This window comes from Branchiostoma lanceolatum, chromosome 16 (assembly GCF_035083965.1).
Source record: "Branchiostoma lanceolatum isolate klBraLanc5 chromosome 16, klBraLanc5.hap2, whole genome shotgun sequence".
Lineage (NCBI taxonomy): Eukaryota > Metazoa > Chordata > Leptocardii > Amphioxiformes > Branchiostomatidae > Branchiostoma > Branchiostoma lanceolatum.
The window spans coordinates 9696591-9709032 of record NC_089737.1 but is presented as its reverse complement, the minus strand read 5'-3'; the positions used below and the strand labels follow the sequence as shown (position 1 = coordinate 9709032).

At 42.0% G+C, this 12442-nt stretch overlaps 2 protein-coding genes across 4 annotated transcripts; both read left to right on the top strand.

Moving 5' to 3' along the window:
* Window positions 1-340: 340 nt before the first annotated feature.
* On the top strand, window positions 341-6091 carry LOC136421624 (membrane-spanning 4-domains subfamily A member 6D-like). 3 transcript variants are annotated; one of them, XM_066409084.1, is made up of 6 exons: window positions 341-584; window positions 2084-2140; window positions 2544-2702; window positions 3500-3673; window positions 4529-4673; window positions 5124-6091. In XM_066409084.1, the coding sequence occupies exons 1-6, from the start codon at window positions 402-404 to the stop codon at window positions 5264-5266; spliced, it is 861 nt and encodes a 286-aa protein (XP_066265181.1). In that variant the 5' UTR covers window positions 341-401; the 3' UTR covers window positions 5267-6091. The 3 variants fall into 3 exon arrangements, with proteins under 3 accessions (XP_066265181.1, XP_066265182.1, XP_066265180.1); XM_066409083.1 differs by having other exon boundaries at window positions 344-584; window positions 5112-6087; XM_066409085.1 differs by lacking the exon at window positions 2084-2140 and having other exon boundaries at window positions 5112-6091.
* A 2029-nt stretch (window positions 6092-8120) lies between these two features.
* On the top strand, window positions 8121-12129 carry LOC136421623 (membrane-spanning 4-domains subfamily A member 6B-like). The gene is made up of 6 exons (XM_066409081.1): window positions 8121-8335; window positions 8514-8570; window positions 8934-9098; window positions 9440-9604; window positions 10467-10611; window positions 11260-12129. Exons 1-6 carry the CDS (start codon window positions 8153-8155, stop codon window positions 11415-11417), a joined length of 873 nt encoding a protein of 290 aa, XP_066265178.1. The 5' UTR covers window positions 8121-8152; the 3' UTR covers window positions 11418-12129.
* The last annotated feature ends 313 nt before the right edge of the window (window positions 12130-12442 follow it).

Here is a 12442-nt window from a genome sequence, read left to right as displayed (position 1 = left end):
TGCAAGTCTGTTTAAAGATTAAACAAGAGGATACCTTCTAACCACAAGTGACCAAAATTATACACTGCTAAACAATGTGGATTCTTTGCGTGTACTAGCGCAACCGTGTCCAATGTCAAGTTGATCGTCAGCAGCTTTAACATTGGCAATAGAAATGTTTCTTCTAGATATACCGCTAGAGGGGGATACTTAGATAACTAGGATTTGTAGGATACTTGTCCGTATTTGCCGTCTTTCTTCTTAGTTTTCTTTCATACGATACTTCTTGTATCCCAACTTAATACGGCTTGTACATGTACACCTGGCTATAATGTGAATTAGAACTCTAGAAACATGTGAATAAGTGAACTTGACAGCTGAATTTTCTCAGTTTGAACAGTCAAGAGTGTCCTCAAACCACCATGGAGTCCCCACCCCAGGCCGGTTCCCACCCCCAGCAGAAGAAGTACGTTGTTGCCGGCTCCAGGGGGCTCGGCGGGGCCCAGATTTTATTCGCCGGGCTTCTGTTGACCTTCGGGATCGTCGGAATGGTCTTACAGACGCTGGTGTACTTTGCAGGTGTCCCCATCTGGACTGGACTTGTGGTAAGACCCAAATTATTTAAGAATCTATGGTTAACGTTAGAAAAACTATTTCACCTACTGATATAAATAAGTAAAGTAATAAGTAAACATTAAAATCAACGCACTATAGAATAAAGAAGGCTGATTTTGTTAGAAACAAGTGCTTTTGCAAAAAGCTGCCATTTTCGCTCAATGAACATGATTATGTACAGGTGGTTAGTTGAGGAGTATATTATACCGGGATGTGATATTCTTAATCCGTCACCCTAGCCCTTAATCCGTTAACATAAACTTAAATCCCACAGGATAACCCTTAATCCGTCACCCTTGCCCTTAATCCGTCATGAAAGCCTTTAATCCCTCAGCATTGCCCATGATATGTCACCATAGCCCTTAATCCATCCCTTTAGCCCTTAATCCGTCACCTTTGCCCTAAATCCGTGGTTATAAACTTTAATCCGACAGCATAAATCTTAATCCATCACCAGAGACCCTAAGTCGTCACCCTTTCACTTAACACGTCATCCTTACCCTTAATCCATCACCATTACCCTTAATCCGTCAATATAACCCTTAATCTATCAACATAGCTCTTTATCCGTCAGCCTTGCACTTGATCGCGTCAGCATATCCTTTAATCCATCACCACAGCCCCTAATCCGTTGCCCTTTCCCTTAATCTGTCATTATAACCCTTAATCTCAATCACCCTAGCCCTTAATTCTTATTATAACGTATAGTACACCTTTGAAAAATGAAGGCAGAAACGACATACATGAGGTATAAATGACATGGCACAGGTCCAAATTATGGTTGTACATTTACTAACCAACCAACCAACCAACCAACCAATCAACCATACGAAGAAGCATCCGTTGAATGGTGTTTTCCGTTATAATGAACAATAAAAAAATTCGAGGCATGGTTTGGATCTAAGATCATAATACAAAGATGCTGTATACATCAAACGGATGTTTAAAAAGAAAAAAAAAAGAGAGAAAAAAATGTCAGTTCCACGACCTTCCACGACGAGCTAGTGGTATACGCCTTTCTGCCGAACTATTTCAAAGGTATATAATGTTAAAACCTCTATGCATGGTAAATTTTTTTGTCATTTTCTTGACAAAACTAGTTTCTTCTTGTTCAGTTTTGTGGTATAGATGTAATATGGCCATGTATAAAAACATGGATGTAATGTACTACCTTCCAAGACCCATGGATCGCATGTAATTTTCGATGCATGTTCATGCAGGGTTGAAAGGGTTGAATCAAGATCCACGCATGCAACGTAGATGCATCGTACCATGGTATGATTGGGTCTCAGATCATTTTCGTGTCATCGCGAAAATGAAAAAAAATCTTATAGGAAGGTTATACAAATATTTTTCATCTCTGTCCTATTTATAGACATAACAAAAGAGACATCGTATTACTAATGAAAAAGTGTAATTGGCGACGCCTCAGGGGCGAAGCCGTTTTCTGACAGAAACTAACAAGTGATGTTGTCGGTCTCTGTCTCAGTACCTGGTGACGGGCATTCTGGGAGTTGTATCAAGCCACAAGAACACCAAATGTGTGGTGAGTTAGTATATCGTTATTTTGGACATCAGAAAAAAATCGGCAAACCTCCCTATACTGCATGTATCAAGAGGAACAACATTCCAATCATAGTCTACTAGCAGATTCGGGTTTGCTTACGACTGAAACTGTTATTCAATTGTCGGCACATTGTAAAAAGTCTCCTAGCTCTTCGTTGGTCTAACCTGAAGCCAGCAGCCCATTCAGCATCCCTATATGCAGCCGGTTCTAGCAGCCAATTCAGCACCCGGATTCAAAACATGATATCATGATACAAGCACAATCCAGACGCCGAGGCTAGCCTTTTTTTAAACTTCAACATGGGTGATAAATATTGTAACAAACCTTTAGCGATAAATGTTGCGTCTTAAAGCTTTCTTTTTATCTCTGATATTTTTTCTAGCTCATCGGCCTTCTTGCGATGTCTTGTTTGAGTGTGCTGATGACACTTTGTGGGATCACGACAGCCGCCATCGCTGTGGATGCGGAACCCTGGAACAACTTCCCAGGCCCCGGGGAGTGTCACTTTAACTGGGGCAAGGAGCACTGCTCAGGCTTGGACGTGAGTGCATTTATCCTTAAAGCGGGTATCTGATGGGGCCGCACCGGTTTCTGACTATTTGCGAAAGGCTTTTACCAACTGACGCGGACAGGCGCCAAAGGGCATCAATTTGTCGCCAATCGGCGCCAAAGGGCATCAATTTGTCGCCTGAAAAGACGATTCTTTTTAATGAAAAAAATACCGCAACTGGCAACAAGGTGCTAATGGGCTACTCTCCAAGTAGAGGAGGCGTTCCGGCAGGTTTTTGACGTGTTTTTAGGCGTTTTGGTCGGGCTTTCTACTTTGTCAAAAAAAAATGACAAAGTAGAAAGCCCGACAAAAACGCCTAAAACCCGTCAAAAACTTGCCGGAACCCCTCCTCTGATTGGAGAGTACTAATGGGCGTGAACTTGACACCAACAGTCGCGATCACTGTATTTTTTTTTTTTTAAAGAAACTTGATCATACATTGGTTTTTAACTCAGTGACAACGCTGCGATTTCCAGTAGAGTTATCCTGTATCTAATTTGGGGCCGAAACTGAGAATGAAACATACCGGGCGCGGCTATTTTGTTTGTAGAGGTTACACATTTTGCCTGGGCGCCGTACGTCAGTTGGCGAAAGATTCGCAAAGGTGTCGCAATAATTGGTCGCAAACAAGCGCAGTCCAGTGTGCTACCCACTATACCAATATCATTGCAACACTGGATCAGTACAGGTATAGTCTCTTGCAACGATGCTACAATGTTAATTGTCATTCGTAAACGCAGAAAGATTATAAAAGTCAGGAAAAACATGCAATTTTCGTCATGTTACAGATCGCCCGTTACTCTATTGACGCGGCGAACCTGCTGTTTGCGGTGGTTGAGCTGGGCCTGTCCATCGCCACCATAGCCATCTGCAGCTGCACACTGTGTAAGGGGGGCAGCAGGTGCTGTGGGGAGGGGGGCAGCAGCTGCTGTGGGAATGGTAACACTGGAAACTCCTACCAGGTGAGCAGTTCTCCTTCCTCTTTTTGTTCGTTTTTGGTAACACTTCAGGGGCGGAGCAGTCTTCTCATCTGCTTCCATGATGGAATCTAAAGAGTAATTAGCTTGTCTGTATATGTTTATATATAGCCATGCTCAGGATGATGACAGGCTATCGAAACTTTGGTTAAAGGCACCCAGAGCATTTTATGAGGCTTGAAAACTGTAAATATTCTAGTTGCTGTAATCTTTATGAAATTGACATCTAATGCCACTGTTTACCACATTTGCGCGCGAATTTCTTATCAAAAGTGCTCAAAAGCGGCACAAAGATAAGCTACATTGTGATCTTTTAGTTTCACGCGCCTAGTGTAAATAGACCGATAGCATAGCCCCGCCCATCTCCGTCAAAACGTAGAAATGCAAAATTAAAACATAAAAATGCAAATATTTGACGGACATGCAGTCACTCTCTCATTGGTCGAACAGGGCTTGGGATTTCTATCTGTTCTCACCACACAACGACATCGTATCTTTGCTCCTTTAATGGTGATATGTGATGGTATAGTGTTATTGGAACTTACTAAAAAAAAACATTCATTCATTCATTCATTCATACTATGTGTAGGAATGACTAGAAATTGGAGTTTTCTGATTTTCACCTTTCAGGCCTCATAAAATGCTCTGCAGCTGGACGCCTTTAAAGACGAAAAATTTGGTTTTATACAAAATCAAACTAGAAGTGTTCACTTATGTATCTTATTTATTTTTCTCTAAGTCTGGAATCCATTATTGTTAGCTTTAGTTCTTAGTTCGCTTCCAACATTTTCTTTCCGTGTATATTCTAAACTGATAATCTTGTACCTAACATTTCACCAGACCATGCACGAGGTCGGGCAGGGCGGACGGCTGGTCCCGCTGCAGAACTTTGCAAACATCAACTACGCTCCCGCGCACTCTGCGCATGCCCCGTCCTACGTCATCAGCAGCCCCATACCTCCCCAACACGGAGATGTGCAGCAAGGTAGGAGATACTATACTAAATGTGAACTTAACGGTCAAATCCATGTGTGCAGGTGCAGATATTGTTAGAGTTGCCATTAGTCCTTCCAAATGGTCTTTATTGTTTCATTGACATGGTCTCCATACATTGTGCAAGCCTGCGCTGCATTACTTTCAATACCTTTATCTTTAAAACATACATAACGTAACATCATGATCATGTCTACATGAGTAATGCATGCTGTATATGTGTGATGCAGGCATTCACGTGATCTGGAACCTCGAAATTTTTCCTACCTACCTACCTACCTACCTACCTACCTACCTACCTACCTAGTCCCTTGACCTCCGGGTCGTTGGGGGGGGGGGGGGGGGGGCAAGGTAGATGAAGATGGACATCTGTCTCCAGGCTCGTTGGTTTTTCCAGTCTCATCTAATTGAAGCATCGTGTTTTCTGCAGGGATGGCTGCAGGTACTGGGGACCAGGCTATGACTCAGGCGTATGCGCAACAACAGCAGCAGAAGGACGAGCCACAACAGCATCAGAGTGTCTCCCCAGACGCGCATGCGCAACCTGGTTACGTCAGCCCTCCGCCGGGGTACAACCAGGCTTAGATCATCCATCTCCAAGTAGATGTAGGGTTAACCTTGTTTAAGCTCGGAGACCATAGATCTCGAGACAACTTCACTCAACCAGGGGCCATATTTGTTTACTGTTCAACGTATTCGTGAGAGTATCGCTGGCATATAATCAGATAACTTTAATTTTCTTCAATGACAGAAATTAAGCCAAGGAAGAACGATTCACTGTAAACAAAATATAGATTTTTAAACAATTTGTTTTATTGTATAATATCAATGTCAGCTGACCGTCAAGCGTTTAATAGATGCGATTTTAGTAGATGATAGGTACATGTAATATACTTCAGTATGTAAGAAATCGATGTTAAGGAGAATTTTTCATGTATGAGCTTTTAGACAAGTGAGCTTCATCTTTTATGTATCGGTCAAAAACAATCGGATTTGCATGGGACCAGGCTATACACTGTACATAATATACTTAATGATTGTTAAAGCAGGGTTCTGTGACAAACCAGGTGGCTGAATTTTGTTAACTCGGTTTAACAAACGGCGACCCCGTGACTGTGGCGTTAACATTTAGATAAGTGAGCTTCATCTTTCATCTTTTATGTTTCGGTCAAAAACAATAGCATTGTACGACAAAAATAGTTACTCAAGCAACTGGATAAAATTTTGAAACGGTCAGACGTTTCAGACAGCATCCGCTATCTTTCGTCAGTGACTAAAGAAGGATCTGGTAGGACTAGGTTTAGGAAATAGCTTTGTATTTTCTGGCTACACGCTATACATAATTTACATTTTTTGCAAGGTACTTTTGATACAAATCTTTGATTAATAAAAGGAGGTTAAACCTCCTTGAATAAAACAGGGTTATGAAAAAAACAGTTTGCTGAACTTTGTTGACTCGTCCGTTTTGACCTTCGTGTGACCCCGTGACGTCACCTGTGTCCTTACCACACCTGTTTACCTTTATGACGCCGACAGGTTATTAGCTAACCGTGAAGTCAGACTGTTTCCAGGGCTTGCACATCCCAGCTCTTCAGGCGGACTGCGACAAAATTTCCTGGGGGACATGTTGCCTCTAGAGCCGAGGAGCTAGCGTGTGTAGGCCCTGGAAACAGTTCGGTTCCCAGATCAGACGTTAGTTCGTATGTTGACGAAACCTGTAGAACACATACGTGCTGGTACATGTTGACACGGTGTGGGCGTGTGTGTAAATATCACATGTACCCAGGTTAATGAACTCCTAAGGACAAAGGCCAACCTTGCGGTGATCAGGCCAATTGCAATATATCCGTATTCTCAAAATAGTTCCTAGCGAAGGCTTCAGTAGTCAATATTTTACGAACGACAATTACTCGAATGACCTAAATCCATGTCTATTGATTTAAAGCTATGTGCTTTTCAACGGTTATGTCGGCTATGCGGCGCCATCGGCATTTTTATATGGAATGCATTATCCAATCTGGCGCGTAGGAACACACAGTGACATTTGCACTTGGTGATGCGGCCGGAAGCAAGGTAGCTCATATCACGCACCTGTTACAGACCAAGAGCAAGACCCTTGAGAGAAGGAAGGCAGGTAAGGCCGCTCTTAAGCCTATAATTGACTTAAGATATCATAAATATTACATTCCGTGCCAAGAATGATGTCTTTAGATAATTGATCGGGCGCTGTGAGCATCGCCGAGGTCAATTTCAGCCACTGCTAGCAGGGTGCGAACATTTTAACAATGTCAATCTTACGGAAAGTTTCCGTACACGTTCGGAAAGTTGCAGCTAGCACAAGGTGTACGTGTTCTCCCCTACCGAAAAAAGCCGACTTTAAAATTTGTCATTATGTTACACGGCTTGGAAATAGAATGAGAAATGTGTACGGGGACAAAAATACTTCAAGTTGAACACTCAAACGAGATTCCAGTTTAGCGGGAAAATACTTGTATTTGAGACATTTTCTTAACATACTGATTGAATATGCTCTCCATGATTTGTTCAAGTGATAGTGTTGGCCAACGCGAGATTCCAGTTTAGTGGTCAAATAGTTGTATTTAAGACATTTTGTTAACCTTTAGCACACTGGAGTAGCCGTTTGACATCCCATTTTCTATTACTTGCAGAGTTAGGCAGCAGGGAGAAGGTTAACATACTGATATAAAAGGGTTTCATTCAAGCGATAGTGTCGGCCAACGCTACGACTGACAAAAACGTCGTCTGACACCATGAACCAAAACACCAGAATGGCCTCTTTGTAACAGGCCGATGTTTGGTGATCTGGGTATTCATTAACTATTAACAGGTGTGTCAGACGAAAAGGCAGACGGAATAACCTTACTTTCCAACCTTTCGTTGCCGTCAAGATAATTCTTTGTCCGAAGACTGAAAATATCAAGACTTGTGTACAACGTTAAGAAACCAACCAATACGCTATTGAACAATATGGATTCAGTTTGTATATTACGGGTGCAACCGTGTCCAAGTGTCATCATTGGGTCATTGGAAACGTTTCGTATGGATGCCGCTAGAGGGGGCTACTAAGTTTACTACTTTCTTTAATATTGTTGCCCTTCGTCTGTTTTTGCTGCCCATATTTATTTGTCTGTTTTCTTTCATATTGTACTTCTTGAAAATCTATCATATCATATTAATATTTGGTTAATACTTGTCTTTTCATTCCTTTATCGTTATTTGGCATCAGTCCGTTTCTGTAAACCTACTGATATCAACTATTTGATGAAATATCCAAAATCCTTGATTTAGCTCAGTTATAAATCTTGTAGTGATTTTTATAGTTGGAAGTCACGTATGTACAACTGGCCATAACGTGCTTGTAAACACCGTCAGAAACGAGTTAGGAGTTCTAAAACAAAGTCAATAATTTTCTCCGCAGTTGAAAAGTCGAAAGAGTGTCATTAAACGACCATGGAGTCCCCACCCCAAGCCGGTTCCCGCCCCCAGCAGAAGAAGTACGTTGTTGCCGGCTCCAGGGGGCTCGGAGGGGCCCAGATTTTATTCGCCGGGCTTCTGTTGACCTTCGGGATCGTCGGAATGGTCATACAAACGTTTGTGTTCTACGCCGGGACGCCCATCTGGACTGGTCTCATGGTACGACACACTTTTAGCAAAAAAGTATAATTTAAGTTTTTAAAGACCGTATGACACCCGAATACAACATTTTCTGATTGCATTTGGTCAAATCACGTACAAGCTATTGGCGGCGCCTCAGGGGCGGAGCCGTTCTACTGTAACTAATAAATGATGTTCTCGGTCTCTGTCTCGGCAGTACCTAGTGACGGGCATTCTGGGAGTTGTATCAAGCCACAGGAACACCAAATGCGTGGTGAGTCAGTACACCGTTACTTTTTTTACATCAGAATCAAGATAGATCTTCCTCTACTATCGAGTGGAACAACATTTCCATTATAGTCTCAGATTTACTTTCAACTGAAACCATGTAACGGTGTGAAAATTTCCCTATTTCTTCGTTCGTACCGCTTAAACTAGCAGTCCTTTTCTTTATGCAGCCGATTCCAGCAGCCGATTCTACCCTTGATGTCACGATACATGTATACGCACAATTCAGACTCCCAGGCTAACTTTTTGAACCGATTGTCTTTACTCCCTGTAACAGAAGTGATGGACATTGTAAGTAACCCATAGAGGAGAAGATGGCATGTTGATATCTTTTTTTGTATCTTCCCAGCTCATCGGCCTTCTCGTGATGTCGTGTTTGAGTGTGCTGATGACATTTTGTGGGATCGCGACAGCCGCAATCGCTATTGAAGGTGAACACTGGAGCACCTGGCCCGGCCCCGTGGATTGTCACTATGATTGGAGCATCAACGAGAATTCTTGCACGGGCATTGACGTGAGTGCATCTGTACTTTAACATACTGTAACAGTGTGTCGGTTTATGGTTTTTGATATAAGGCAATAAGCATTTGTATGAACGCAGATTTGATTTATTAGTGTGCCAAGAAAAGCTCCTTCTGTTACGTTGAGAACGACCGAGTTTTTAGGGGTTAACCTTTATCCGTTGTAGAGAATACTCGTCATGATTATCTTGCTGATAGTTACCTTTCAATGATATGGAAGCTGTGGTTCCTTTTTTGGCTTGAAGAGAGTGCTAAAGATATAAACTTGTCTAAGCAACGCAGAAAGATTATGAAAGTTACTAAAAAATATATGGTTTTTCATGTTTTGTCACAGAAAGCCCGTTATACCATTGACGCAGCGAACCTGGTGTTCGCTCTGGTTGAGCTGGGCCTGTCCCTCGCCACCATAGCCATCTGCTGCTACACACTGTGTAACGGGTGCTGTGGGGAGGGGGGCGTCAGCTGCTGTAGCAATGGGAACACTGGTGACTCCTACCAGGTGAGTAAATCTTCTTCTCTGAAGCAGAGATGAACTGTAATTACGAACACAGACAGAAATTGGACTTGCCCAAATTTTCGACTGTCCAATTCCAGTTTTGTCAAGGAATGATGAGCATATAGAACACATGACTCAGTAATCAGTGGATGTTAAGTTTATGGCGCCCCCCGTCCTGTTTGGTTCTGTGTCTAGGAGTCCTACTTTGTCCAATGTGACAGGGTATCCTGGAGACTCTGTGTTACTACGAATTCTCTTTCTATATAACCCTCAGGACGGTATCAAAATATCTTCAAGTTGGTTTTGTACAAACCCCACAATGACAATGACAATGACAATGACAATGAACTTTATTGCATATTCATGCCCAACATGGGCTAAATGCATTAGGTAACATGGAGTAAAAGAAAAGGAACATTGTGATATATTCCATCTAAATCTACAGAGTCTCTTCTCTCTTCTTGAAACATTTGTACACAAATTCACATAGTTTTTCGATTATAACGTAGTTTCTAGAAGACATAATACATGTGAATAACACGTTATTTGTAAGATGCGCATATTTCATGTCTAGTTGTATTGAACTTACGAGGGATCTGCGCATGTCTGAGTTTAGTTAGTGAAACCTAGACCTACTTCATGTTTTGATCAGAAACGTTGACCCTTTTTCCTTTTCTCGATTTGCATTCTTGACATCTATCCAATCTCTATCTATCTATCCATCCATCCATCTATCCATCCATCCATCCATCTATCCATCCATCCAGCCATCCATCCATCCATCCATCCATCCATCCATCTAGCTAGCTAGCTAGCTAGCTAGCTGCATCTATGATTGATATCATTGTACCTAATATTTCCCCAGACCATGCACGGGGTCGGGCGAAACGGACGGCTGGTCCCACTGCAGAACTTTGCAAACATCAACTACGCTCCAGCGCACTCTGCGCATGCCCCGTCCTACGTCATCAGCAGCCCCATACCTCCTCAACACGGTGGTGGACAGCAAGGTATTGATTACATCTTACATTCAGTATAACATGACATACACACTGTTTGGGTGTAAATGTGTGCTTGCCCTTTGTAAAAGATCAGCCTCTATAAGTCTCTATAAGTGAGTGACCGCTAGGGCTGAAGCAATGCGTTACAGTTACGCCACTAGGCGAAATTCCGGTCAATTGCACCTACAGTTGTGAATGCCAGAATGCACAGAATAGAATACGTGTACAGTAGACTAGAGTAGAATAGAACAAAACGCGTGTATATACCAGAATAGAACAGAATATGATATAGAGTTGATTAGCCTAGATTAGAATAGAATAGAATAGAACAGACTACATGTAGAGTAGACTATTAAGAAGTAGTCCACTGTGTTCTGCGGCTGCAGTGGTCGGAACACCCTGCAGCAGCAATCAGTCTTTCTTCAATCCTCTCCATTTAGTCCGATTTGCGAGCAGACTAAACCTGACTAGAAGAGAACAGAATAGGATAGAAATAGATCAGACTACAGGAGACATGATGTGCCTTTTGAAGCGAGGAAAATTATCTTGTATACAACTGATAGAGACATAAATATCCTTACAACGGATACAGACTAGATGGTCCTAGATCCTTAATATTTCCAGCCTAAGCATCTATACGCACTGTGCTTTCTGCAGGGATGGCTGCAGGTACTGTGGACCAGGCTATGGCTCAGGCGCATGCGCAACAACAACAACAACAACAGCAGAAGAACGAGCAGCAGCAGGGTGCAGCCCCAGACGCGCATGCGCAATCTGGTTACGTCAGCCCTCCACCGGGGTACAACCAGGCTTAGATCGTCCTTCTCCAAGCAGATGAAGGGTCAACCTTGTTTAAGCTTGGAGATGAAACGTGACAGTTGTAAATCTTTTGGGGACTATATTCCGATTGGACACCCATAGAAGAATGTACACTAAAGTAGTTGGGTAATGCTACTATATCCCTTTATTCAATCACCAGTTGCAAAGCAATGTTAGATGCATTTTAAGCCTACCTTGGAAACACGAAATTGAAGATCTCATACCTCTGAGCATGTAAAGAAATTGGAAACAAACTCAGAATAACAGACATACCAAAAACAATACCCCCTTTCTGCACGGACGTGATGATCCCTGGTTACGCCACGACGGTGGATGATGCTGGTGGTTATAGAGTAGTCTGTGTTTTGTAACATTATATGATGATACTTTGATATAACAGAATTTTATGACAAACATATGATGTACTATCTACAGCATATAAACCAGGAGTAAGAAATACAACTGCTCAGAGATTAGTTTAGACTAACGCTGACTGTAGTCATGGCGTTTTCTAGAAACGTTGCCTTGTAGCTTTCTGGTTTTGATGAGAATGAAACAATGATTGTATTGCATATGCTTGTTGCATATACATTACAATTCTTAGTGAAAACCATACTTGTACTTCTTTTGAACAAGATTCTAAAAGTATCTAACACGATATTACAATTTTGCATGTTAACTAATAAAATCAAATTGTCAAATATACAACGTACACGATTCTGTTTTCTCCTTCAAGGATGTTCATACACTTTCTTTGCCAGACAAACGAGGGTCAAGTTCGATAATGGGCCTCCAGGCAGCGTTCTATAGTACTTTCGGGGAACTTAACCCTGCTAGCAGAGTGGTGCCTTTTCAATTGAAAATTCAATTCGTGGTTTGCAGCGGTGTTGCATGTTAACTAATAGAAATACAATTGTCAAATATGTAAAGAGCGTGATTCTATTTTCTGGAGTTTATCCCATGGTTACTTTTATAGAGTCTTGTTCGAGCTTTTCGTCTGGCAAATGGACCACTTCCACTA

Bases quoted from the DNA above. Each gene is read 5' to 3' on its own strand.
- LOC136421624 (XM_066409083.1), top strand. From the start codon at position 402: ATGGAGTCCCCACCCCAGGCCGGTTCCCACCCCCAGCAGAAGAAGTAC. The intron at 3,674-4,528 runs GTGAGCAGTTCT...ACATTTCACCAG, and splicing joins ACACTGGAAACTCCTACCAG to ACCATGCACGAGGTCGGGCA. The intron at 4,674-5,111 runs GTAGGAGATACT...TGTTTTCTGCAG, and splicing joins ACACGGAGATGTGCAGCAAG to GGATGGCTGCAGGTACTGGG.
- LOC136421623 (XM_066409081.1), top strand. From the start codon at position 8,153: ATGGAGTCCCCACCCCAAGCCGGTTCCCGCCCCCAGCAGAAGAAGTAC. The intron at 8,571-8,933 runs GTGAGTCAGTAC...GTATCTTCCCAG, and splicing joins ACAGGAACACCAAATGCGTG to CTCATCGGCCTTCTCGTGAT. The intron at 9,605-10,466 runs GTGAGTAAATCT...ATATTTCCCCAG, and splicing joins ACACTGGTGACTCCTACCAG to ACCATGCACGGGGTCGGGCG.